The sequence below is a fragment of the Rhineura floridana genome, chromosome 3 (assembly GCF_030035675.1).
Source record: "Rhineura floridana isolate rRhiFlo1 chromosome 3, rRhiFlo1.hap2, whole genome shotgun sequence".
In the NCBI taxonomy this organism is placed as follows: domain Eukaryota; kingdom Metazoa; phylum Chordata; class Lepidosauria; order Squamata; family Rhineuridae; genus Rhineura; species Rhineura floridana.
Genome location: NC_084482.1, coordinates 209,818,928 through 209,846,915, shown reverse-complemented (window position 1 = coordinate 209,846,915; position 27,988 = coordinate 209,818,928). Strand labels below are relative to the sequence as shown.

At 42.6% G+C, this 27,988-nt stretch overlaps 1 protein-coding gene across 1 annotated transcript; it reads left to right on the top strand.

The window, feature by feature from the left end:
* The first annotated feature begins 499 nt into the window (after window positions 1–499).
* On the top strand, window positions 500–20,781 carry LOC133381407 (uncharacterized). Its single transcript, XM_061620493.1, has 8 exons — window positions 500–571; window positions 1,289–1,408; window positions 4,316–4,392; window positions 4,820–4,946; window positions 7,034–7,132; window positions 12,463–13,053; window positions 14,023–14,234; window positions 16,375–20,781. The coding sequence occupies exons 2-8, from the start codon at window positions 1,339–1,341 to the stop codon at window positions 18,499–18,501; spliced, it is 3,303 nt and encodes a 1,100-aa protein (XP_061476477.1). The 5' UTR covers window positions 500–571; window positions 1,289–1,338; the 3' UTR covers window positions 18,502–20,781.
* Window positions 20,782–27,988: the final 7,207 nt, after the last annotated feature.

Here is a 27,988-nt window from a genome sequence, read left to right as displayed (position 1 = left end):
GCTGTTGGAGCAGAGCTTTGCGCATACCATGGACTGCGAAAAAGACAAATAATTGTGTGTTGGAACAAATTAAACCAGAACTGTCACTAGAAGCTAAAATGATGAAACTGAGGTTATCATACTTTGGAAACATAATGAGAAGACATGATTCACTAGAAAAGACAATAATGCTGGGAAAAACAGAAGGGAGTAGAAAAAGAGGAAGGCCAAACAAGAGATGAACTGATTCCATAAAGGAAGCCACAAACCTGAACTTACAAGATCTGAACAGGACAGATGCTGTTGGAGGTCGCTGATTCATAGGGTCGCCATAAGTCGTAATCGACTTGAAGGCACATAACAACAAACGCAAAAGGACCCCATTGGCCTGCCTGCTTTACTGGAGGTTCTCTCTCTCCCCCAATATGAACTCCTCTGTGTGACCACCACCCCTTCTTGCCCCGCACATGGAAGCTTTCTGTCAGCTGCAGTTGGGAGCCCGGAAGTTTCGGCGGATAACTATTAAGTGCCCTCCGCCGTCGTCCGTTTTTTACCCCCTTCACCAAGGAACCTCCTTGCCTGTTGCTGTTGCGTGAGTTCCGCGTGGGCTTGGGTGGGGGGAGAGGGAGGCGGGGGGAGAGGGAGGCGGGGGGAGAGGGAGGCCCAAAACTCCAAGAAAAAAAAAAGGAAGAAGGGAGTGGACCCCCTCCTCGTACATCGAGCCCCCCATAACTTTCCCGACTGTGGAAATCTGCTTTCCACGACTACGCAGGTGACTTTTTCTCCCCCTCCTCCTCTGTGCAAAACTTTGGGGTCCCCACAGCGGCCTAGAGCGCCCCAAGATAAGTTGGAGAGGTTGCGAGATGGGTTGAAACCAGTTCTGATTTGGGCCAAAGTTTCCTCTTCCCCGAGGAGGGAATTCCGCTGGGGTAGTTAGTTCTGTCCACCTCTTGCCAAACCTCTTACAAGCCTCTTGCCAAGTTTGCGGGCTTTTGGTGATCGAACCTCTTGTGCAGGTTTCCTGGGAAAGCTCAGCAGCAGCCCTGTAAGAAACCTTATACATAGAATAAAATACAAGTCCTATACAGACGCTGAAAGATTCGCACTGGCTAACAGTCTGCATCTGGGTTGGAATTATAAGGATTTTTTTTTAAATGATGGTTCTGAGACGCTTTAAAGATGTTTTTAGTGTTTTATTGCTTGTTTGCCACCCTGGGCTCCTTCTGGGAGAAAGGATGGGACAGAAATTAATTGAATGAATGAATGAATAAAAAATATTACTGAGCTAAGTGCATGGTATTACACTTAGGGTACACTTATGACCAGGAGAGAGACCTCGGGGTTGTAGTGGACAGCACGATGAAAATGTCAACCCAGTGTGCGGCAGCTGTGAAAAAGGCAAATTCCATGCTAGCGATAATTAGGAAAGGTATTGAAAATAAAACAGCCGATATTATAATGCCGTTGTATAAATCTATGGTGCGGCCGCATTTGGAATACTGTGTACAGTTCTGGTCGCCTCATCTCAAAAAGGATATTCTAGAGTTGGAAAAGGTTCAGAAGAGGGCAACCAGAATGATCAAGGGGATGGAGCGACTCCCTTACAAGGAAAGGTTGCAGCATTTGGGGCTTTTTAGTTTAGAGAAAAGGCGGGTCAGAGGAGACATGATAGAAGTGTATAAAATTATGCATGGCATTGAGAAAGTGGATAGAGAAAAGTTCTTCTCCCTCTCCCATAATACTAGAACTCGTGGACATTCAAAGAAGCTGAATGTTGGAAGATTCAGGACAGACAAAAGGAAGTACTTTTTTACTCAGCGCATAGTTAAACTATGGAATTTGCTCCCACAAGATGCAGTAATGGCCACCAGCTTGGACGGCTTTAAAAGAAGATTAGACAAATTCATGGAGGACAGGGCTATCAATGGCTACTAGCCGTGATGGCTGTTCTCTGTCACCCTAGTCAGAGGCAGCATGCTTCTGAAAACCAGTTGCCGGAAGCCTCAGGAGGGGAGAGTGTTCTTGCACTCGGGTCCTGCTTGCGGGCTTCCCCCAGGCACCTGGTTGGGCACTGTGAGAACAGGATGCTGGACTAGATGGGCCACTGGCCTGATCCAGCAGGCTCTTCTTATGTTCTTAACCCTAACCGGCCTAGGATGGACTGGGTTACCTGAAAAACCACCTTGTCTCGTATATACTGGCCAGATCACTATGACCCAACTGGACAAACCCTCGGGACTGTCCCATAGTTATATTTTTGCAGTTTCTATGCAACCATAGTAGCACCAGTAATTTGAAGCACTGTCCCCACTGAAATCAGAGGGGCACCTCCAATTCTGATATCTCGTGGCCTGCTGAAAATGATGAAACAGAGGTTATCATACTTTGGACACATCATGAGAAGACATGATTCACTAGAAAATACCATAATGCTGTGGAAAACAGAAGGGAGTAGAAAAAGAGGAAGGCCAAACAAGTGACGGATTGATTCCATAAAGGAAGCCAAAGACCTGAACTTACAAGATCTGAACAGGGTGGTTCATGGCAGATGCTAATGGAGGTTGCTGATTTATTGGGTCGCCATAAGTCAAAATTGACTTGAAGGTACATAACAACAACAAAGCATTCTTAGAGAATCCATTTGATTCAGTGCTGATCATTTCTTCTGCATTTTACAAACTTATAATTTTATGAGGTTTTAGGCTTCAATCCCGTACACTTACCTGAGAGTACGTCCCACTGAACTCCACAGGACTTACTACCGAGTAAACATATATCGGAGTGTGCTGTTAATGATTGTGTTGAGTATTTCCATGATAGTTTTTTTAACTGTTTGGCAGTTTATGAATAATAATGTTTTTTATTACTAATATCATCCTTATTTTTACACTCACTTTTAATGTTTGTTTTTTGTAAATAACTTTGAGTTAAATATTACTACTAACAATAATAATAACAGAGCCCACTTTGTTGGATGCATGAAATATATTCTCCATTAGTAGATATACAGAGAAGATGCGGGTGGGAGAATCATCAAGAGGGGCTCAAAGGCTGTAAAACGTAGGAAGGAGAGTCTCACATTTGGCAGAAACTTCATAGATTGTGGAGAGAAGGTGGAGGTATTTTGGGGGGGCTGAGAGAGTGGTGTGCCTAATTAATGAAGGAAGAGGGGTAGTGGTGGAGATCTTGGAACCTACCCTTATATCAGAGCCAGTGTGGTATAATAGTTAGAGTGTTGGACTAAGGCCTGGGAAGCAAGAGTGTAAATCCCCACTCATTCCTATTTATCATTACATTTCTATCTCAACCTTTACTCCTAGGAGCTCAAAGTGGTGTACAGGGGTCTTCTCCCTCCCCATTTTATCCTCACAACAATCCTGTGAGGTAGGTTAGTCTGGGAGACAGTGACTGGCCTGAGGTCTCCCAGTGAGCTTCCATGGGGATTTGAACCTTGATCTCCCGGGTCACCATCCAACACTCTGACCATTACACCACAGCTCACTTCCTGACCTTAAGGCAGTCTCAGTCCCTCAGCATAACCTACCTCGCTGAGTCGTTGCAGGATGAAATGGGGAGAGGGAAGACCCATGTACATCACCTTGAGCCTTTGGAGGGACGGTGGAGTATAAATTAAATAATTAAATGCCAGGCCCAACTATTTGCCAGAGCTTGGAAAAGTTATTTTTCCGAACTACAACTCCCATCAGCCCATCCCAGTGGCCATGCTGGCTGGGGCTGATGGGAGTTGTAGTTTTAAAAAAGTAACTCTTCCAAGCTCTGCTATTTGCCCTTCTAGCCCCAGAATGGTCTCCTCTACAGCACTCCAGAGTCTCAGGCAAAGAAAGGGTCTCTTCTGGCCTGCCTCATCCTTTTTAACAGAAAATGCTGGGAACCAGACCTGTGACCTTCTCCATGTACAACACCTGCTACGTGGCCCCTCCTAGAAGTGCGAGACCACAAGAGGGTTTCGGCCTGTGGCCCTCACTGGCAATTAAGGTCTTACCCCTGTTGAATTCTGCCCGAGAGCCAATATGGAGGCAGCTGTTTGTCTTTTACATGTGACGCCTGCAGCAAAACGTCGTTTTTGTTTATTTTATTTATGAGGAAGTTCAGGAATGTGAATGTTGCCTTCCACTATCTCTTTGTTATGCCCACAACAGGCCAGCAAAGTGTGATGGACTGAGGGTGTGTGATTGGGTTCAGTGAGCTCTATGGGTGAGTGGGGATTTTAACCTGGGGGTTTCCCCTTTACCGTATGGTCTTTCGACATGGACGAAAGTGTAAAATATGTGGAAAGGATAAAGATCTTCTGACCATATGTCTCACCCCCACTCAGGTTGTGGAAGACTATCAGTGACAACTTCCAGAGAGTCTGTGATGAGAGAGGATATGACTGAAATGGAGCCAGCACAGGTATTTATTATTTATTGATTACATTTATACCCCGCCTTTCTTTCACCATGGAACTCAAGGAGGCATACATGTTCCAGGCAGTCTCCCATCCAGGCACTGACCAACCCCAAACCTGCTTAGCTTCAGCAAGGTTGTGACCTCATGTGCCTTCAGACCGTAGCCTGGGACAGGGGTAATCTTGGAGAGGGGTAATCTTGGAGAGGTGCAAAGGAATCATCTTTCGGTGCCTTTGTTATTGGCTGGGGGGGGCGGGGAAACCTTGCCTTTTTTGACGTCCAAGCTGCCTTTCAAGAAGGCTTATGAGCATTGGATCCTGTATGAAATTCTCAGAATTACTGCTTTCACATTGCGGGTGAAGCAAGTGAATTTTTCACCCACGCCCTTGGGATTCTTTGCGAGGAGAGGAACTTTTCTTTTTTCATTTCAGGCTCCGGTGTCCTTTGAGGAGGTGGCTGTGCATTTCACGAAAGGGGAGTGGGATCTCCTGGATCCGGGCCAAAGGGCTCTGTACAAGGAAGTCATGCTGGAGAATTATGGGAATGTGGCCTCCCTGGGTAAGGATCTCTCATTTGCTTTGTTCGTAGAGGTGGAAGAGAGCAGAATTTTTTACTCTTTGTCGTTGCCCTCATTTATTTATTTCAGTTTCTACCCTGCTCGTCATCAGTTGGTGATCTGAGCGTAGGGTTATGAAGAAGGTAAAAAACACAACTAAAAACAAGGATAAAAACATACGAAAACATCAGGCCAACACACAATTGATTTGCAGTCCATTCAGGAAGGCAGTGGCTGGCCCCTTTTTGCTAGGACACAATTGCTATCAGCTGTAGCTCCATCGTAGAACACCTGCTTTGCATGCAGAAGGTCTCTGGAGATGCAGGGGATTGAATCCCCTGCATCTCCAGGTATGGAGACCTACTGCTGCCAGTCAGTGTGGACAGTCCTGAGTTAGATGGACCAACTGCTTGACTCTGTATAAGGCAGCTCCCAATGTTTGAGGCCCAGCACAGTTTGTGCAACCAACAGACCAGTCCCAGAGAAGAAGCCATGGGAATTCTCCTCCTTGCAGAGAGCATAGAGAGTTAGTATCCAAGGTGGTAACAGCTGCTTGGGTGATGTATGCAAAATAATGGTGGCAATTGGGTATCCCTGCTATTAAAGAATAGTGTGAGGAGTCTGGAATTTTATTATTAATTATTATTAATTGTTGTTATTATGTGCCTTCAAGTCGTTTATGACTTATGGCGACCCTATGAATCAGTGACCTCCACGAGCATCTGTCATGAACCACCCTATTCAGATCTTGTAAGTTCAGGTCTGTGGCCTCCTTTATCGAATCCATCCATCTCTTGTTTGGCCTTCCTCTTTTTCTACTCCCTTCTGTTTTTCCCAGCATTATTATATTTTCTAGTGAATCATATCTTCCCATTATGTGTCCAAAGTATGATGGCCTCAGTTTCATCCTTTTAGCTTCTAGTGACAGTTCTGGTTTAATTTGTTCTAACACCCAATTATTTGTCTTTTTTGCAGTCCATGGTATGCACAAAGCTCTCCTCCAACTCCACATTTCAAATGAGTTGATTTTTCTCTTGTCCACCTTTTTCACTGTCCAACTTTCACGTTATTAATTATTAATTAATTATTAGTCACTTTTTCCACAAAGGTGAGCTCAAAACAACTAATACTTGCTTTTAATGTTTGTTTTCGAAAGAACAAGGATAAAACTTTCTGAAATGCACCAATAATGTATATAAAAGAGCAGATCTGCCTCATCCCCACCCCACTAAAAGAGAGGCAGAAAATTCACTTACAAAGGCTTGGATGAGTAAGGATGTTTTTGCCTGGCGCCTAAAAACAAACAATGATTGCACCAAGCATCCTTCCCTGGGAAGCGTATTCCATAAATGGGGAGCCACCACCGAGGAGGCCCGTTCTCATGTTGCCAACCTCTGCATCTTCCTCAGAGGGGGCACGCAGAGAAGGGCCTCAGATGATGAACGCTGGGTCCAGGTTGGCTTGTGTAACTTTGTTATAATGCCAAAAAGAACTTGTCTGAGAAATAAAAAAAGGACAACACAGACAAGACTTTTTTATGATGAAGCGTAAAGGATTCATGGTAACAGGAGTTATTTAATGTAACAGGATCAGAAAAGATAGATATTAAACATAATATAAATTATAGGTTCACAGAATATTGAATATAAATACCAGAAATTGCATGTGTGTATGCATATATATAATTATTATTATTGATAATATATTTGTTAGTCGCTTTCCTCACAAAAGTGACCCAAAGCTACTTACATTAAAACTAACTGGAGCAAAAACAATGTATAAAAGCTTAAAAGCACATCTTCACAGATTAAAAGGAGGGTCTTACAGATCCAGCTCCTCTGAAAGAGGCCACAAATAGCCTGAAACCCTTCCAATTAAGAACCAAAAGCCTGGGTGAAGAGAAAGTCTTTGCCTGGTGCTTAGAAATAAATGGACGACAACTGGGGCAGGGGATGGGGCTACTGAAAAGGCCTGTTAATATTTGCCAGCCTCCAGATTTAGAGATAAAAACATGTTAGACATCAAAGTTATGTTAGAAGGAAATATTTCTGAAATTAGCAGCAACAGGCCTGTTTTGCTTTCTCCCAAGAAGAAGAAGGAGAACCACCTCTGATGCCCAAACCTGAACTCATCTGCTGGCTAGAAGAGCTAAATATTCTGCCGTCCAGGGAAGAGAAGAAACCTGCAGGTAATTGCTACGATAGGAGGAAGGACTCTTTCCTGCCTGAGAATGAGAGTCTTGTCTGCAGTGGCGGCTGCAGTGGCCTGGTGGGGCGGAAAGCAGGGAGACCCACCAGTAAGTGAAGCAAGAGTCAATGATAGGCAGAGCCACTGCCTGACAGGCTATAAGTCAGAAGGCAGGCAGGCAGGCGGGCCGGGGTTGGTGGGGCAATGCCCTATTTGCCCTAGTGGACCAGCATCCAAGGGCTATCTAGTAGACAGTATCCTTGTGGATTTCTGTCAGGGATTCTCCTGGTTCCTCAGCCTCACTTCACATAAAACAGGCTACCTGGACACTTTCACTGCCACCAGTTTACATGGAATACTTCTTTAAACCCTCCTAGTAGCCTACATGGAAGGCTTTAGGTATGAGATGATACCACTACAGAGAGACGGTATTATTATTATTATTATTTATTTATTATTTATTAAATTTTTATACCGCCCCATAGCCGAAGCTCTCTGAGCGGTTCACAACATCAAAATATCAACATACAATTTAAAACCACACATTAATCAATTTAAAACATAACTCATTAAATTTCCAAATAAACCTATACTAAACTAAAATACGGAAATACTAAAAATACTAAAATGCTAAATGCTACAATACTGAAATGCTAAAATGCTAGAATGCCTGGGAGAAGAGGTAGGTCTTAACCTGGCGCCGAAAAGACAACAATGTACCTCATCAGGGAGATTGTTCCATAATTTGGGGGCCACCACTGAGAAGTATAAATCTTGAACTTTGTTGTAAGCTTATTAAAGGGATATTATTTACAAAAGGAGATAGGGTTGCTTATTTTGGGGTCTTTAAAGGTGCTTGCTGACAGGTTCTAAAGTCTTCAGAGACACCATTGCTGCCACTAGCCTTTGAGTGGCTCTCTCCACAGACTAGTCTCCAACCCAACCAATGACTTCCACAACCCAGTCCAGCAACTGGGGCCAAGCTGCCTCTGTGCCCCCAAAGCTCCTCTGGTTGCGCTCCTCGCTGTGGGACAGTTTAGCCAATGTTATGCCCCCTCCCTTTGCGTCACTTCCCTCTGGCAAGATCTTTCTTCAGGGCAGCCCCTCAGACTCAACTCAGTCACCGGCCCCCTTCTAATCTTCGCCAGACCACTCTTCATGACACCCTGGGTAAGGATATATAGGCCTCAGTCCTTCCCTCAGCTGTTTTTGCCAACCATCTCCTCACTCTAACCCTCACCAACTCCACTGCCCTCTCTAACTGCTACGTGTCAGTTGACTCCCCACAGCCTGGAACCTCCAGCCGGTCAGAAATAGTGTATCTTTTCCAGGCCCCATCTACTAGAGTCTTCATGAGATCGTGTCTCTCTCCCCTCAGAACCTATCACCAGGCCACCACTGCCAAGCAGGCTTACGACAGTGTACCAAAACAAGGCCTCATGGCATTCACAGAAGTCATATCATATTTTTAAAAATCTTTGGGCGAAACCCCTGGCCCAGAGGCTCCTCTGTAAACCTTCAGCTCTTGGAATCAGAGGATGAGTTGCAAGTTGGGAACAGGTTAAACTATTTATTTATTAATTTAATTTATATCCTGCCCTTCCTCCCAGAAGGAGCCCAGAGCAGCATCAGGAAGTAGAGAGCAGGAGTAAATGGCCAGCTCTGACCATGGTGGGATGTAAGCAGTAGGGCAAAGCTAGAGATCCTGTGGTCCTCCAGATATTGTGGGACTTCACCCCCATCAGCCTGGCAAAATGAGCAGGGATGATGGGAGTTGGGAATCTATTTTATTTATTTATTTCAATCTATCTCACACCTGTCATTTTCCATAAAGATGAACTCAAAATGACTTACACTTGTTTTCATTGTTTTTTTTGGTAAGAATAAGGATAAAACTTCCTGAAATACACCACTAATATATGTTAAAAAGCAGATCCAACTCAACCCCACCCCTCTAAAAGAGAGGCAGAAAATTAAGGTCCAAAGGCTTTGGCGGGTAAGAATGCTTTTGCCTGGTGCCTATGTGACAGGGGTGGCATGAAGTGTACCTCAGGGAAAGCATTCCGTAAATGGGGAGCTACTACTACGAAGGCTCATTCTCATGTTGCCACCCTCTGCATCTCCCTCAGAGGGGGCACATGGAGAAGGCCTCAGATGATGAGAGCAGGGTCCAGGTTGGCTCATGTAACTTTGTTACAATGGCAGAAAGAACTCATTATCTTTTTTTTTTTTTTCAATAATTTTTATTCAGATTTTCATAAAACATACAAGACGAAATCATAAAACATTCAAAGACAAAAAACAAAATCAAAAATAGTTAAACAAAAAGAAAAAAAGAAAAAAAACAAAAAACAAAAATAAAAAATAAAGAGTAAAATATTGACTTCCCATTTGTCAAAGATCAAATCAGTTATAAGTCTATAATATATAACAATCCTGTCTCTTAAGTCATATTATAAAATCACTTTCCTCCAGTAGTTATCTTACTTAATCATCAAATCTCATAAACATTACTTTATTCTTTCCACAAAAAGTCAAAGAGAGGTTTCAATTCTTTAAGAAATATATCTATCAATTTTTTTTTCCAGATAAGCATATCGATTAATCCATCTCATTACTAATTATGATAATCTTATTGTCATAACCATAGTCAAAATAAACATTTCAATTAATCCATCACATCAGAATCTGTTAGGTTCAGTAATTTCAGTAGCCATTGTTCTATTATCCCTATTAGTTCCATTTTCCATCTTCCATCTTCAGTAGTCTTGTTAAGTCCAGTAATTTCAGTATCCAATCTTCCATTATCAGTATTCCATAATAATCTTGCTGTCAAAGCCATAGTCATATAGTAAGAGTCTGATGGGAATTACCTCTATCCCAAATATTTCCATCTTCCATCTTCGATAGTCCTGTTAAATCCAGTAATTTCAGTGTCCAATCTTCCGATAGTCCTGTTAAATCCAGTAATTTCAGTGTCCAATCTTCCATTATCAGTATTCCATAATAATCTTGCTGTCATAACCATAGTCATACAATAAGAGTCTGATGGGAATTACCTCTATCCCAGATATTATCTTGCCAACCATTCTGAATAGGTTGCTGAAATACTGCTGTAAGATCATATCTCTGTTCTTTTTTTCAAAATGCACTGGCTCATCTCTTGAAAGTTTTTCCATTGTCACATGGCTGCAGTTAATTCCATCCATCACATCATTCCAGTCCAGAAGATTATCCATGCCATTGATAACTTTCTCTCTAGAATCTTCCTTAGTTTCTTCAGAGATAACATTAAATTCCAAACAATAGATTTTATTTCTAAAATCCATAAGCTTCAAATCTTTTTCCTGTTCCACGTTTGTTCCAGTCTCCAGGGTCTCCTCTCTCACAGGGACCCCTATTTCTTTAAGCTCCTGTGACATTTTGCTCAATTCAATTATTCCAGTCTCCAGGGTCTCCTCTCTCACAGGGACCCCTATTTCTTTAAGCTCCTGTGACATTTTGCTCAATTCAATTATTCCAGTCTCCAGGGTCTCCTCTCTCACAGGGACCCCTATTTCTTTAAGCTCCTGTGTCATTTTACTCAATTCAATTTTCGGCTCCTTACAACCCTGTCGCAGGTCTTTTTCCTGTTCCACGTTTGTTCCAGTCTCCAGAGTCTCCTCTCTCACAGGGACCCCTATCATTTTGCTCATTTCAATTTTCAGCTCCTTACAACCCTGTCGCAGGGTTCGTTTCGTTATCTCAATTTCATCCATTATTTTCTGAAACATAGATACTTCCAGGTTCTCAGCCACTTTCTTAATTGCCATTTTAAAAGAAAAATATAAAAGAACCACTTCTTATTTCAGCAACAATTGGGTTAATACTCCAAACTTGGTGACATCACAGCGTAAACAGAACAGACAGCCTTATCTCTCCATGCTTAAGTAAACAAAATGCAGTTCCCAGGATCGAAACAATTAATGGCGTTGTGAGAAAACAGATTCGTCAAAATAAAATGAACTAGGAAAAAAGTAATCTCAGACAATATAATATTCTTCAGAATAAAAATCAGGAATAGAAATCCCTCTTCCGTGTATATCTTTAGGGTGCAAATTCAGGACAGCTTTTTGCAACAAAAACAGAGATAAGCTATTAATTAGTGAATAGCAGAGAGAAGTTATGGCTCCCCGGTGAGATGTCAAAAACTGATCAATCTGGCAAATCTCTTTTAAACAGCAACAATTTAAGTCAAGTAAAAGAAAAATATAGAAAGAAGGGTGCTTGCCTGTTAGTGCGTTCTCTCTTTGAAGAAAAGATGAACGTTCGCTTTATCAGATAGAGCTTGATTGTTGAAAATCCGTCCCACCTTCGTCGGCTGGACCTCGTCCCACAAATTAATGAGATCTGGTCGTCCCAACAAAAATAGGCTTTGAGGTTAATCTCTTCGTTTCTCCCTACCCGGGAGAAGTTTAATCAGTCAAAAAAAAAAAAAAATCTGACTGATATATCTGAATAAGCTTCTTTTGAGGCAGGAGCCCGTCTCAAAAGCAGGCACAGGCTAAGACACCCTTCCCGGAAGTCAGAAAGAACTCATTATCTGAGAAGTAAGAAAGGGACAACACAGAGGCAAGACATCTTTACGGTGAAACGTAACAAGATCTGCTGTTGCAGGAATTATTAAATGTAACAGGATCAGAACAAATGCATATTAAAGGTAATATAATTGAAATACTGGAGATGTTTTTATTGATCATCTGTGCGATTGTGTGTATTTTGTTCAGTGTATTTGTTAGTTGCTTTCCTCACAAATATGATCCAATGTGGCTTACATTAAAAGCAGTTGAAACAAACACAACCAATAAAAGCCTAAAGACACAACTATACAGATTAAAAGATGGGTCTTACAGTTCCCTCTCAACTAAAAGAGGACACAAATACTTGAAGCCCTTCAAATTAAGGGTCAAAAGACTGAGTAAAAAGGAATCTTTTCCTGGTGCCTAAAAACAGGTGGCGCCAAGTGTGCCTCCCTGGCGACAGCATTCCACAAATGGGGGGGGGCTTCAGGGGGCACCTGAAAAGGCCCGTTCTCATGTTGCTACCCTCCAGAGACAGAGAGAGAGACACGTTGGAGGTTACACTCACTTACAACTAAGCCAAGCACCAATGGGATCCTGACTGGCATATCGGTCTGAACTGGGCAATGGATGTTGTGGGCACTCAGGTGCAAGACCTAACAGACTTCTTCCTTTTCCAGGAGCAGGGTGCTGGAGACAAAAACTGGGTGATTGTAGAAAGAAATGTTTTTGTTATTAGAAATTAATTGCTCTGCTTTTGCTTTCTCCCAAGAAGACGCAAAAGCATCAGACGACGATGAAGAAGAAAACGAAGGAGGAGATGAAGCAGTAGCATCAGACGAAGGAGGAGGAGAAAATGAAGAAGCATCATCAGACGGAGAAGATGAAGCTTCTACAGATGAAGAAGATGAAGAAGAAGCGTCATCAGATGAAGGAGGAGGAGAAGATGATGATGAAGAAGAAGAAGAATCAGACGAAGGAGGAGGAGGAGATGACGAAGAAGGAGAAGATGACGACGAAGAAGATGACGATGACGAAGAAGGAGAAGATGACGAAGAAGAAGATGACGATGACGAAGAAGGAGAAGATGACGAAGAAGAAGATGACGATGACGAAGGAGAAGATGACGATGAAGAAGAAGATGACAATGACGAAGGAGAAGATGATGAAGAAGAAGAATCAGCAGACGAGGGAGGAGGAGACAATGAAGGAGGAGAAGACGAAGGAGAAGCAGACAAAAAAGAAGCAACAGCAGATAAAGCAGAAGCAGCAGAAGAACCACCTCTGGTGCCCAAACCTGAACTAATCTGCTGGCCAGAAGAATTAAATATTCTGCCCTCCAGGGAAGAGAGTACACCTTCAGGTATTTGCTATGATAGGAGGAGGACATTTTCTTGTCTGAGAATTAGAAATCTGTAGTGGTGGTTGGTTCCCATTGGCCTGGTGGGGCAGAATGCAGAGAGCCCCACCAGTAGGTGAAGTAAGAGCCAATGATAGGCAGAGCCACTCCATGGCAGGTTGTAAGTAAGAAGGCAGGCAGGTGGGGGCAGACTGGGGTTGGTGAAGCCGTGTCCCATTTGCCCTAGTGATCTATCCTTCAATGGTTATCAGGTAGTCAGTGTCCTCATGGATTTCCAAAAGTCTTTTGACAAAACCGCTGTCCCAGAGGCTCCTCTGTAAGCCTAGAACTCTTGGGATAAGAGAATGAATCCTCTTGCGAATTGGTAACTGGTTAACTATCAGGACGTAGAGAGCAGGAGTAAATGGCCAGCTCTCCCAATGGTGGGAAGTAAACAGTAGAAGAAGGGCGGAGTTCCAGTGGTCCTCCAGATGTAGCGGGACTTGAGCCCCAGTCAGCCTGGCCAAATCATCAGGGATGGTGCAAGTTGGGAGTGTAGCAACGTGGGCAGTTTTTCACCCCTGCAGTAAGGTTCCACAAGGACAGATGCTTTTGAACAGGTTGTTACTATGGTGTCCTTTGTTTTTTATAGACTTCTCCTACAACCCTCAGCTCTGGCCTCTCTCTCCTTCCAGAGCTGTGGCTTGTTTTTGCAGAATCTGACTGAATTGTTGGGCTTCTTGTTCCAGTGGGTGACAGAGCCACTAACTGCCAACAGTTCCAGCTAACCAATATTCAATCTTGAGTGGCTAGTTTAAAACACACCCTATCAGTTGAGCTTATTTAATGTATGGCAAGGTCTGCCTTTCCATTGAATATCTGGATGGAGTCTGGAGACGGAACTCCTTCCCTTCTCCACAGCAATTGTTCTGGCTTGTTCCTTCATTAGAGGTTCCATTTTTCACTTGAGTGCTCTTTTCTTTTTTATTTCAGGAAGTGAGGAGCCAGACATTAAAACTGAAGTAAGAGTTCTTAACTGTCCCTTGGACCCCCCACAAATCTGCTCTAGAGGGCTGGTGAAAGCTGCAGAACAGAGGGGACATTCCATTGCGCAGGCAGAAATCCTTGTGGCAACAGGACAACTTCAATGGATACAGCCTAAATTGTTGGCAGAAAGAGCCAAGCATCCTGAGGTGGGGGAGAGTGTAAGTTACAAATATCTAATCTGTGCTGAATCCTTCATTTGTAAATTAGGTGTTCGGAACCCACACACAGCTGCAGTAAGTCCACAATGTGTGGAAAGAGCTCAGTCAGAGCTCACTGTTTATCTCCCATCAAAGAATGCCAAGTGGGAAGAAGGCAGTTAAATGCTTCCAGTGTGGAAAGTGCTTTAGTGAGTGCACTGCCTTCAGTTCTCATCAAAGGGTGTATGTAGCTGAAAATGGACTGCCTTCAAGTCGATCCTGACTTATGGCGACCCTACAAATAGGGTTTTCATGGTAAGCGGTATTCAGAGGGGGTTTACCATTGCCTTCCTCTGAGGCTGAGAGGCAGTGACTGACCCAAGGTCACCCAGTGAGCTCCATGGCTGTGTGAAGATTCGAATCCTGGTCTCCCAGGTCATAGTCCAGCACTTTAACTGCATAACTACTCAGGCTGTAACAAGTGAATCATCTGTTACATGTTAGAGTATGCACACAAGTTTGAAGCCAAATAAATGCTTGGGGTGTGGAGTTTCAGCCAGAACAAAATCTTTTCTTATACACCAACACTCTCACAGGGGAAGAAACCATATAACTACTCAAGGTGAGAGTCCAAAGAGAGGGAAAACCATTGAAATGCTTGTAGTGCAAGAAGATCTTACATTATAATGCAAACCTTACTGCACATCAAATAATTCATTTGTCGAGACGGAGAGGGTATTTTTGATCCTTGAAGCTCTATTCACACCAGAGAAGAAATGGGAAACATGTCTGAAGTATAGAAGTGTTTTCAATGGGAACAGAGTTCACAGCAAAGAATGGTCATGAGGTATGAGCCATATATATGAATTCGCAGAAATGAAGCAGCTTCATTAGTCAAGAAAAGCAAAATCAACAAAAATTCCTTAACTGCTGACAAGTTTATTCTGGCTTTGCTTTACAAAAAGCCTCTGGGGTCATCATGCTGCTGGCTGCGTTATTGGTTTCTCTTACACTTGGGCCCTTTAGTACTGTTTATCTGAAATCAGCTGAAGGTAGAATTAAAATGGTGATTCTACATGGCATCTGATGTCGCTGTATATTACACAGCAATGCCAGCCTCCATGGCTCAGATTCATATATGTTTACTCTGGAGTAAGTCTGGTTCCTCAAATATCCCCTGCAACTTTAATTAGAAACTTCCACCTTGAAGCGGTCATGCTATTTCACAATAAAAGAAATTTGGAATTAGTGGAAAGTTGTAATTAAAGCCTCCCCAGGAGTAGAATTGACTAATTACACGGTAATTACAGAGAAATCCTGAGCTGCTCTGAACTGGGAGTAATTAGCAGGAGAGTAAGCTATTTCTTCCAGAATAGGGTGATGCTCCTTAAAGGAACAGGTACCCTCAAAAGCTTTAATGATGCTCCACATGCTGCATTTCAAGGGCACATGGAATCCCCACTAATCAGGTCTGGGGACACAGAAGTCATTAGAATGTAATGGGTTGGCAGCAACAGCAGCAGCCAGATTCTCCGTGTAAAAAAGTGACGAAAATATGGAAATGGCAGACTAGACAGCTAGTCTGGAAGCAGCCATGATTAATGTTCACATTTGTAGCCCACCATTCTTCCAAGGTGTTCAAGGTGGCATCCATAAATGAGGGTTGCCCCACTTTAGGCTGACAACAGCCCTGTGAGGTAGATTGGCTAAAGCCTAGCAATTTAGCCACTGTACTATACTGCATCTCACCCATAAACAAGTTGTCTCTTGCATTGCTTTTTTCTGGCTCCTGGTGTTGTCCTGCTCACTCAACCTGTGTACCACGTTAGCATTGGTTTGTCAGGGTTAGATCAGTCCATCCATTAAACTTACATTCATGGGGAAGGGCCGTAGCTCAGTGGGAGAGCATCTGCCTTGCATGCAGAAGGTGCCAGGTTCAGTCCTTGGCATCCCCAGGTATGACTGGCAGAGACTCCCTGTCCGAAAACCTGGAGAGCCGCTGCCAGTCCGTGTAGACAATATAGAGCAAGATGGACCAATGGTCTGACTCGTACAAGGTAGTCTCCTATGTTCCTCTTCCTGTTTGCAGAGTCGAGTCAGTGTGTCAAAGCACAATCCGAGGACGATGTCTAGCCTTTTCCGTTCCTTATTTATTTTGCAGATTGGCAGCGTAGGATCTCTCTGCGATGGCGTGAAGATGAATTCTGTGGAAGCCCTGCTGCGCACTCCTTTTTCAACACTGAGCTCGGCTGATCAGTGCCGTATTAAAGAGCTTGGGCCTGACCGTCCCGATCTACGCATTGTGCAAGCGAAGTTGGAGAATGGAAGGGAGATGATACAGAAGTTTAGCAGAGTCTGGTACGACAGAAAGATCTGGCTCTGCGGGAGCACTTCAAAAGCTGCGTTTTTCTGCTTCCCCTGTTTGCTGTTTGGGGGTGACGTGACCTGGACACAGACAGGAGTGCGGGACTTGGAGCATCTCTCTGAAAGACTAAAGGCGCATGAGGGATGTGAAAGACATGTGGCAAATTGCCTGAAACTGGCAATGTTGGGCAGAGTCAACGTCACTGTAAACAAGGACAGCGGCTGCCGTACTCGCATCAGAAAGCACAACCAGGAAGTGAAGAGCAACAGGTACATACTGTCAAAAATAATTGATTGTCTGCGGCTCTGTGGTGCATTTCAAGTGGCACTTTGTGGTGACAGCGACACTGAGTGTTCAGCGAATCCAGGAGTGCTCCGAGGTCTGTTGGAACTAGTCGCTTCAGTTGATCCTGCCATGAAGCTCCACATGCAGAGTGCCACAGTGCTTGGAGGCTTTTCAAAGTTTATTCAGGGCGACCTGCTTGACTGCATGCTCATGGTAACCAGGGATTGCATTAAGCAGGAGTTGAAAAGCACACAGTTTGTGGCCATTGAGGTTGATATGTCAACAGAGTGTCAAATTGCACTGATTTGCCGCTACATCAGTCAGGAAGGTGTGAAAGTGAGACGCTTCTGCGGATTCATGCAGTTGACAGATTCTCAGGCCGACACGATCGCCGCGGCTTTGTCTCAGCTTCTGGATGAAGTTTTCCCTGCCGAGACCGACAAGCAGAAACTCATTGCTCAGAGTTACGACGGAGCCAGCATGGTGCATGGAGAGGAGGGTGGAGTCCACAAGAAGATCCAGGATGTGTATCCAAATGCCAAATATGTTCATAGTTATGCCCAGCAACTGCATTCAGTAATGCAGCAGGCAGCATCCCAAATCAAGGAGGTGAAGGTGTTCTTTGCCAACCTTTCCTTATTCCCGGCATTCTTTGCATGCTCAGCAAAAAGGACTGACGTCTTGGAGGCAGTGGTGAAAAGGCGACTCCCGAAATCACCTCGGACACACTGGAATGATAGTGTCTGGACAGTGAAGACGGTGTTTGAGAAGAGACGGGAGCTCACTGAATGCTTTAAGAAAATACGATCCTGGGACTTTGACCACCGTGCTGTCTGCAAGGCCAGGGGATTTATTGTGCTGCTGGAAGAAGACAGGGAATTCCTCTACTTTGTCTCTCTCTTCCATAGAATAATGCCTCATGTGGATATTCTTTGCAGTGAAATCCAGAGAAGTCCCTTGGACTCTGAAGCCGTTTGGGGAGCTATCACTGATTTTGCAAGAGGCATCAAGGAAATCAGAGATTCTATTAATGGTTTATTTTCTGAGTTACCAGAGCAATCTCAGCTGCCTAGCAGCAAAAGCAAGGAAACCCTGAATCGGCTTGCAGAAGAGGTTTGTGAAATCCTAGTTTCACATGCCATGGAAAGATTTGAATTCACTGAACACCTGGTAAGCGCAACGTTGTTACCAGTGAGCTCGTTTAAAGCGCGTACGTTGCAGTTCCCAGATGAAGCTCTTCGGGAAGCTGTCGAGGCCTATCCGATTCTGCGGAAGGACAAGCTGAAGGCAGAGCTTTCAGTCTTGTACAGGAGGCAAATGCCCCTTCGCACCCAAGATGATCTGACGCTACTGCACACGCTTCTGGACAGGGATATGGAGGAATCTTTTTCAGAAACGGTGAAGTTGCTGAGAATTACAACCACTACTCTGACGACTCCCGGAGAAACATCGTCCTCCACTTTAAGGAGAGTAGAAACTTTCCGGAGAAACAGTGTGCCCAAAGACTGGCTCAGCGCATTAGGAATGCTCTTCATCGAACAGCAGCTGGTTAAAAACATCCCAGATTTTAATCAGAGGACAATTGAACTCTTTTCAAACCGGAAAGAGCATCAGGCTAACTTCGCCTACATGCAGTAGGTGAGAAGGAAAAAGGACAAAGACCAGGAAGGGAGAAGGTGGAGAAGCCATTGGTCAAAATCCCAGAAGATCTGAGGAGATTGACGCTCATGTGATGGAGAGGGTGTGCAGCTTTGAGATTTGGATATGTGCCCAAGATGCCACTCTCTCCCTGACCCTTTCTAACAATGGTACAAAGCCAGGAATATAGGGAGGCCTGGAAGGGAGACCACACCTTTTCCCCAGCAAAGTATTACATTCAATGAAATATTAAGGGATTCCCCTACAGTGCTGTAGTGTTTTTGCTGTCACTGCAACGGCAGAGGATGGGGACATAGCCAGAACTGGCTGGCTTGAGCTCCACCTTCTGTTGAGAGCCCTGCTCTTAACCCCACCAGCCCAAATGGGCATCAGGCACCACTGCTTGAATATTATTACTTATTTTTTTGATTGATCAACATTATTATTTACCGTATTTGATCCTTATACAAAATGTCTCAAAAGTGTCTATCTTGTGAATACTCATGTCCCAATAAACATGTTCATCTTTTAAGGTTAGCCTCAAAGCGGAAGAATCCCGTGGAAAGCTGATGTGATGCACTCTTAGGCGCCAAGATACAAAAATGCCTTGGGACTTTGATGACACGGTTGGAGTCAAAGGGCAGTATCCAACAAAGTAGTTGTTCTAGTCAGTGCAAGGACTTCTGGCTGCACAAGAGAATTTCCCCTCCCTTTCCTCTCCCCGCAAATCCCCTAAATCTGTTCCAGGGCTCCCCCAATCCACTTGAGCAGGTTTGGGGAGGGTGCAGGGAGAGGAGAGGGAGGGGAAGTTCCATTGTGCAAATGGAAATCCTTGCGCTAGCTGAAGTGTTTCACTGGATACTGCCCATGCATTTTGTCCGCTCCTTGTAGTATCTACTCCACAATAGCCCCTTTGGTTGCGCAGATATAGCTTTATCCACACAGTGGGCGATATCCAACATTAGCCATACTCAGAGAAGACCCAGTGAAATCAATAGACATGAATATATTTTAAGTCCATTTATTTCAGTGGGTTTTCTCTGAGTATGACTTAACTGGATATTCCCCACTATGATTAACTGGCATCAGATGAATAAAAAGGAAACAATAAATGGCCACACTTCAGTTCATCTTTGGCTGATAAAATTAGGTCTTAAAATAAATCAGAGAAGCCATATCCAAGATCAGCTGTGTTAATATTTTACTGTGGCAAAAGGTTCAATTTACTGCAAACAGGCACAAAGGAAGGTGTCTTTGGAGCATGGATGGACCATCCAGATGTTGGACTCCATCTCCCATCTCCTATGATGGGAGTCATAGTCCAGCAACACCTGGAGGGCCACAGTTTCCCCATCTCTGCTAGCTCAGTGTTGTCTGTTGTCACATCTGCACCATGGGCGGCCTTCAAATCTGCTTCTCAGAGGAGACTCATTGACGTTAATGGACATGACTAGCTTAAGTATATTAATTTCAAAGGGTCTACTGTGAGTGGGACTTAGTTGAATACCAACCTATACATTTAAAGCAATATCATCCCACTTCAAACAGTCATGTCTTCTCCCAAGGAAACCTGGGAACTGTGGTCTGCAAAGGGTGCTGGGAGGTGTTACGAGACCCCTCACAGAGCTACGATTCCCAGCAGGTGGGGTTTTTTCCACCCTTGTTGTGGGGTAAAACATTGAAAAAATTCCTTTGAAGCTCTTAGCTGGGGGTCACTATCATACCTTGTTGGGGATTGGGTTTTCTCCTGAAGGGTGGTAGAGACAGGATCATCCTGTTTGCATTGTAGGTGGGCTCTCTCTTTGAAGAGAGAGAAAAATCTGTTTCCGGGGGGGGGGGAAATGAGGGCCCATGTATAATGGAGGGTGGGGGTGATTCCCAGCATGGTCTCTCCAAGTTCCCAGTCCAGGGTCTGGGTACCAAGAGTGGGATGCCATGTTTGATTATGATTTATTATGTTATTTTAGGTTATATTAAATGTTTAAGATTTTTTAAAAAAATGTTTTGCATTGTCTTAAATGTGTATGTTTATTGTTAATGTTTAAGATGGTTTCTTTTAAATGCTTTGTATTGTTTTAAATTTGTAATTTAGTTTGATTTTTTTCAACACTGTAAACCGCTTAGAGGCTTTTCAAGTATGAAGCAGTATACAAATTAAATAATAAATAAATAAATGTGACAAACCCACACAGATGGTGGAGCCAGAACCAGTGACAGGTGGAGCCAACTCATTCCAGTTTACTCCCCATCCTCCTCCCTGCTGAGTTCTACACGGGCAACACTGAAGTTACATATGACGTTATATTATTTATTTATTTAATTATATTTAATTATACAAGCTCTCAGGGCGGTGTACAAAAGATAAAAACAGGTTAAAACACAAATAAACATGAAAACAATACAGTATAAAAAGATATAAACAAGATGGGACAAAAACAAATTAAAATAAAATTTAAAATTTTAAAATGCCTGGGCAAAGAGGTAGGTCTTTACCTGGCGCCAAAAAGATGACAAAGAAGGCACCAGGCGTATCTCGTCAGGGAGGGCGTTCCATAACTCGGGGGCCACCACCGAGAAGGCCCTAGCTCTAGTTATTACTCTCCGGGCCTCCATATGCTTTGGAACCCGGAGAAGGGCCTTCGACATCAGGCGCAGTGAACGGGCTGGTACATAGCGGGAGAGGCGTTCCACCAGGTATTGTGGTCCAATGCCATTAAGGGCTTTATAGGTAAGAACCAACACTTTGAATCTGGCCCGGAAACATATTGGTAGCCAGTGCAGCTGGGCCAGGACAGGAGTTATATGATCGTATTTTTTAGTCCCAGTAAGAACTCTGGCCGCAGCATTCTGCACTAGCTGAAGTTTCCGAACCGTCTTCAGAGGTAACCCTACGTAGAGTGCATTACAGTAGTCCAATCTAGAGGTTACCAGAGCATGGATAACTGTGGCAAGGTTCTCCGTGTCCAGATAGGGTTGTAGTTGGGCTACCAGCCGAAGCTGGTAGAATGCATTCCGTGCCACCGAGGCTATCTGAGCCTCCAGTGACAGGAGCGGATCTAATAAGACCCCCAAACTACGGACCTGCTCCTTTAGGGGGAGTGTAACCCCATCTAGGGCAGGTCGAACGTCAACCATCTGGGCAGAGAGCTCCCCCACCAACAGCATCTCAGTCTTGTCAGGATTGAGTCTCAGTTTATTAGCTCTCATCCAGTCCATTATCGCGGCCAGGCAGTGGTTTAGTACATCAACAGCCTCACCTGAAGAAGATGAAAAGGAGAAGTAGAGCTGCGTATCATCAGCATATTGCTGGAAACGCACTCCAAATCTCCTTATGACCTCACCCAGCAGCTTCATATAGATATTGAAAAGCATGGGGGACAGAACCGAACCCTGTGGGACCCCATATTGGAGTACCCAGGGATTCGAGTAATGCTCCCCAAGCACCAACTTCTGGAGACGATTCTCGAGGCAGGAGCACAGCCACTGCCAAGCAGTGCCTCCAACTCCTAAATCTGCAAGTCGCCCCAGAAGGATACCATGGTCGATAGTATCAAAAGCCGCAGAGAGGTCCAGGAGAACCAACAGAGTTACACTCCCTCTGTCTCCCGACATAGGTCATCATACAGGGCGACCAAGGCTGTTTCTGTACCAAACCCCTGCCGAAAGCCCGATTGAAATGGATCCAGATAATCAGTTTCATCCAGGAGAGCCTGGAGCTGGCGAGCGACCACACGCTCTAAAACCTTGCCCAGGAATGGGACATTTGCTACCGGTCTATAGTTATCTAGGTTTTCAGGGTCCAAGGAGGGTTTTTTTAGGAGCGGTTTCACCACCGCCTGTTTCAGACAGAGTGGCACCACTCCCTCTCGTAAAGAGGCATTGATCACCTCCTTCCATTCTTGCTAGCTTTTATTAGCCACGAGGGGCAAGGATCCGGAGCAGACGTGGTCGCCCGCACCTGTCCAAGCACCTTGTCCACATCCTCGAGCTGTACCAACTGAAATTCATCCAATAAAACAGGACAGGACTGTGCTCTGGACACCTCATTAGGATCAACTGCTACAATATTGGAGTCAAGGTCCCGGCGGATGTTCATGATCTTATCTTGGAAGTGTCTCGCAAACTCATTACAGCGAGCTGTTGATGATATTACTGCGTTCTGAGGACCAGAATGTAAAAGTCCCCGAACAACTTTATAAAGCTCCTTTATTCTGCATGCAATCCACACTGTTTTTTCCTACTTAATCCACACACAAGCAGGACCTATTGCATAGTGCCAGTGTGGTGTAGCGGTCAGAGTGTTGTATTGGGACCTGTGAGACCATGGTTCAAATCCCAGCTTGGCCGTGAAGCTCACTGGATGACGTTGGGCCAGTTATTATCTCTCATCGCAACCTACCTTACAGGGTTGTTGAGGATAAAATTTGGAGGAGGAGAGCCATGTTTTGATGCCACCTTGAGCTCCTTGGAGGAAAGGTGGGATATAAATGTAGAGATAAAGAAATAAACAAATACGTTAGGCCACTGAAAAGTGCTTTTTCACAAACAAGGACAAGCATGACCAATTCAGTTACATAAGAAGAGCCTGCTGGATCAGGCCAGTGGCCCATCTAGTCCAGCATCGTGTTCTTTTCTTTTTTTTTTACAATAATTTTTATTCAAATTTTCACAAAACAAAAAAAATAAAAAAATAACAATAAAAATAAAAATAAAAAATTTGACTTCCGATTTGTCACAGATCAGCTATAAGTATATAATATACATCAAACCTGTCCATTAATACATACAAAATCACTGTTCTCCATAGTCTATCTTAATTAATCGTCAAATCCCATTATCATTTCATTTTGATCTTTCAACAAAAAGTCTAAGAGAGGCTTCCATTCCTTAAGAAATGTATCTGTCGATTTTTCTCTAAGTAAACATGTCAATTTATCCATCTCTACTAAGTCCATTAATTTCAATAGCCATTCTTCCGTTGTTGGTGTTGATTCCATTTTCCACTTTTGTGCATATAATAATCTTGCTGCCGTAATCATATATAATATTATTCTTCCATATTTCTTTTCTATTTGTTTATCCATAAAACCCAATAAAAAAAATTCTGGTTTTGACTGAATATTTATCTTTAGGATTTTTTGCATCATCCTACCTATCTGTGCCCAAAATAATTTTGCCTGTTTACACAACCACCACATATGATAAAATGATCCTTCTTGTTGTTTACATTTCCAACAAGCATTAGAAACATTACTATACATTTTTGACAACTTTTCTGGAGTCATGTACCAACGATACATCATTTTATAGAAATTTTCTTTAAGATTATAGCATAATGTAAATCTCAAGCCTTTTTTCCACATATTTTCCCATTGATCCATTTGTATATTATAACCAAAAAATTTTGCCCACTTTACCATACACTCTTTTACTTGTTCTTCTTCCATATCCATTTTCAGCAAGAGTTTATACATTTTCGCAATTATATTTTCATCATTTGTACACAAACCTATTTCAAAATCAGATTTATTTATTTCAAACCCATACATTTTCTTATCCATTTTATATCTTTCTAACAATTGTAAATAGGCAAACCATTGAGAACTATATCCTTCCTTTATCAGTTGTTCTCTCTCTTTCATTATATATTCTCCATGTACATTTTCTAATAGTTCTTGATATGTTAACCATTTCTCTTTTCCAGCCATTTCTCTTCTATAAAACGCTTCTTGACTTGAGACACATAATGGTATTTTCAAATAAAACCTTGGTTTATATCTATTCCATATTTTCAACAGAGGACGTCTTATAAAATGATTATTAAAATCCACATTAACTTTTACTTTATCATACCATAGATATCCATGCCATCCCCACTTCAGGTTATGGCCCTCCAAATCCAATAGCCTTTTATTCCTCAATAAAAACCATTCCTTTATCCAGACTAAACAACAGGCAGCATAATAAAGTCTCAAATTCGGTAATCCCAGTCCTCTTTCTTTGGCGTCTTGTAATAATTTAAATTTAACTATTGGTTTTTTTCCCTGCCAAACAAATTTAGAAATATCTTTTTGCCATTGTTTAAAAGGTAAATCAGAGGATATTACAGGTATTGTTTGAAACAAAAACATCATTCTCGGCAGTACATTCATTTTTATCACGGATATTCTTCCCATTAATGACAATTGTAATTTATCCCATTTTAACAAGTCTTTCTTAATCTCTGTCCATAGTTTTTCATAATTATTATGAAACAACTTTGAATTTTTATTTGTCATAATAATACCTAAATATTTCAACTTTTCCTCTATTTTAAAATCTGTCTTGTCCATCAACTCTTTTTGTTCCCTTGAAGATAAATTTTTCACCAACATCTTTGTTTTTTTATTGTTGATCTTAAATCCTGCTAACAGTCCAAATTCTTTTAATTTGTCCATCAATGCATTAATTCCTTCCAAAGGGTTTTCTAATACAATTATCAAATCATCAGCAAATGCTCTCAATTTATATTCCTCTTTTTTTACCTTTATTCCCGAAATCCTTTTATCTTGCCTTATATCTGTAAGCAGCACTTCCAAGACCAAAATAAATAAAAGGGGAGATAATGGACATCCCTGTCTTGTACCCTTTTGTATTTCACATGAGTCCGTTAACCCCCCATTAACCATTATCTGTGCCTTCTGAGATGTATAAATAGATCTAATCCATTTATATTCCAAGTTAGATATTTGTAATCCATCTTTAAGCATGTATTTTAAAAAGTACCTGATGCTCCCTTTAATCCATCATCTTCCTTTCCCTCCTCTGCATGTTCCTGTTGTCTTTGTTTCCCAGGAATTATATCCATTTCTTTGAGTTTGTCTTCTTCCATGTCTTTTGAAGCTTTTCTCAAGAAGTCCCTTGCTTTTTAAACAGTATTCAATCAATATTTTTGTTGTCTGAATGTAAAAATCACTCCTTCTGGAACATCCCACCTAAATTGAATTTTACATTTTTTAAGTTTTTCTGTAAAGAAAGCATATTCTTTTCTCTTGCGTAAAAGTCTAATAGGGATTTCTTTCATCACCAGTATTTCCTTGCCATCAATTTTAAAGATATTATTGAAATGTTGTTGTAGTACCATATCTCTGGTCCTCTTTTTTACAAAATGCACAAGCACATCTCTTGGAATTTTTTTCATTGTTGCATATCTTGAATTGATTCTATAAACTTTATCTATTTCAAATTCCATCAGATCTTCATTCCAATCCAAAAATTTTACCAGAGCATTAACCATTTTATCTCTGATATCTTCACCTGTTTCTTCAGGAATTGCACGAAATCTCAAACAATATTCTTTATCTCTCAATTCCATCACAGCGATATGATCCAAATTTTTTTCCAATTCCATATTTAATATATCTGTTCTGTTCTCCAAGATTTGCACCTTTCCTTTAACGTTTTTTACCTCCTGTGTTATTTGCCCAATTGTGCCTTTAATCTCATCCACTTCTGTTTTGATATGTTCTTTTATATCTTTCAATTCCATCTTCATTTTGCCAAATTCATCTTTGATTTCTTGTCTATCCTGTTTCATCTCTTGTTTGAGATCTTGTTTAAGATCACTAATCCCATCCATTATTTTCTGGAACATGTCTGGGGAGACAGCCCCTTCCTGTGCATCAGCTGAACCTCTTCGCTCCAGGGCTTTAGTTGCTTTCCTAGTTGTCATTCTTGAAAAAAAAACCTTTAGTTTCTGCTATTAACCAATGTTCCCAAACCTAGAGGCAGTCTGTTTCTTTTTTTTCCCCAACAACAAAAGAGTTAATATTCCAGGCCTGTTAGTATGATCTAGCCAGCACAGTTCTTATCTCCTGCACGTCCAGGAATGCAAAACAAGTTTGGTTTACAGCACCCAACCGTCAGTAATATACACGAACAGCAGATTCGTCCAAAGAGAATAGTCCAAAAAAAAAAAGAAAAAAAAATAGTCCCAGATATATTTCCTTCAAATAATCAAATCATCTTATCGGATAAATTGCCTCTCATCCGTTTTAATCTTTATAATTCCAAATTCAAGCCAGCTTTTTGTCATTAAACTATAAATTAAGTTCTTTAAATTTTCTTTCTTCTTTAATTTTATATAAAAGGAAAAAAGTGTGACTCACCCAGGTTTCTCAATTGCTGATTCGTAAACAAGTCTCTTTTACTGTAGTAATTTAAACCAAATGATAAGATTTAGACAGAAGGAGGCTTGCTCGTTATAGAACGTTTTTAAGGGGAAAAAAACATATCACTTTTTTTCAGCACAGCTTGCTGGAAGTCCTGACTTCATCTTCCGCTGCTAGATAAGCCTTCTTATCTCAGGGGATTCCTGATCAATTCCAGCTATCTACAGCTCAACAAAGTTCCGTGGATAATCTCTTCGGTTCACCTTTGCCTTGGAGAACATTTACGCCAGTCAAAAATTCCTCTTGACTGGTTTTTAACTGAAAAAAGCTTCCTCTGAGACAGAGCTCACTCAGAGGCACCACCAGCAGAGCACTCCTTCCAGGAAGTCCCAGCATCGTGTTCTCACAGTGCCCAACCAGGTGCCTGGGGGAAGCCCGCAAGCAGGACCCGAGTGCAAGAACACTCTCCCCTCCTGAGGCTTCCGGCAACTGATTTTCAGAAGCAGGCTGCCTCTGACTAGGGTGGCAGAGCACAGCCATCATGGCTAGTAGCCATTGATAGCCCTGTCCTCCATAAATTTATCTAATCTTCTTTTAAAGCCATCCAAGCTGGTGGCCATTGCTGTGTCTGGTGGGAGCAAATTCCATAGTTTAACTATGCGCTGAGTAAAGAAGTACTTCCTTTTGTCTGTCCTGAATCTTCCAACATTCAGCTTCTTTGAATGTCCACGAGTTCTAGTATTATGGGAGAGGGAGAAGAACTTTTCTCTATCCACTTTCTCAATGCCGTGCATAATTTTATACACTTCTATCATGTCTCCTCTGACCCACCTTTTCTCTAAACTAAAAAGCCCCAAATGCTGCAACCTTTCCTCGTAAGTTCTGAGAAAAACTACATTTTGTGCTCCCAGTGGGTGTGCGCACAGCCTAAAGTGGAGCAGGAAGCTGAGAGTGGACTGGTTGCAAGTGAACAGGCAGGCAGGGGAGGACAGACTGAGGTTGATTGGACAGCACCCAACCATCCCTAGTGGACCAGCCAATGCTGGATCAGCTCTGAAGCACACCTCATCCAGCATACTCTATCCTACAGTGAGCCACCACATTGAAATAATGGGTCTTCCCATAATAGGTTTCTACTATTAGGTTTTCTAATAACAAGAGCATGTATAACCTGCCCTTCTGGTGTAAATACACCACGCAGGGCCGCTTGCGACAATTAAAAGCGACAATTTCATTCGGGCAGTACATCACCCTTGCAAAAGTTGTGGTCGCATCCACGCCATCCATTTAAACGGCTTCCTCTCCCCCCCCAAAATCCTAGGAACTGTAGTTTATTT

Excerpts from the sequence above, each read along its gene's own strand:
- LOC133381407 (XM_061620493.1), top strand. The coding sequence starts at position 1,339 with ATGAAAATGTCAACCCAGTGTGCGGCAGCTGTGAAAAAGGCAAATTCC. Across the intron at positions 13,054-14,022 it reads GGAAGAGAGTACACCTTCAG|GAAGTGAGGAGCCAGACATT; the intron begins GTATTTGCTATG and ends TTTTTATTTCAG. Across the intron at positions 14,235-16,374 it reads ATCCTGAGGTGGGGGAGAGT|ATTGGCAGCGTAGGATCTCT; the intron begins GTAAGTTACAAA and ends TTTATTTTGCAG.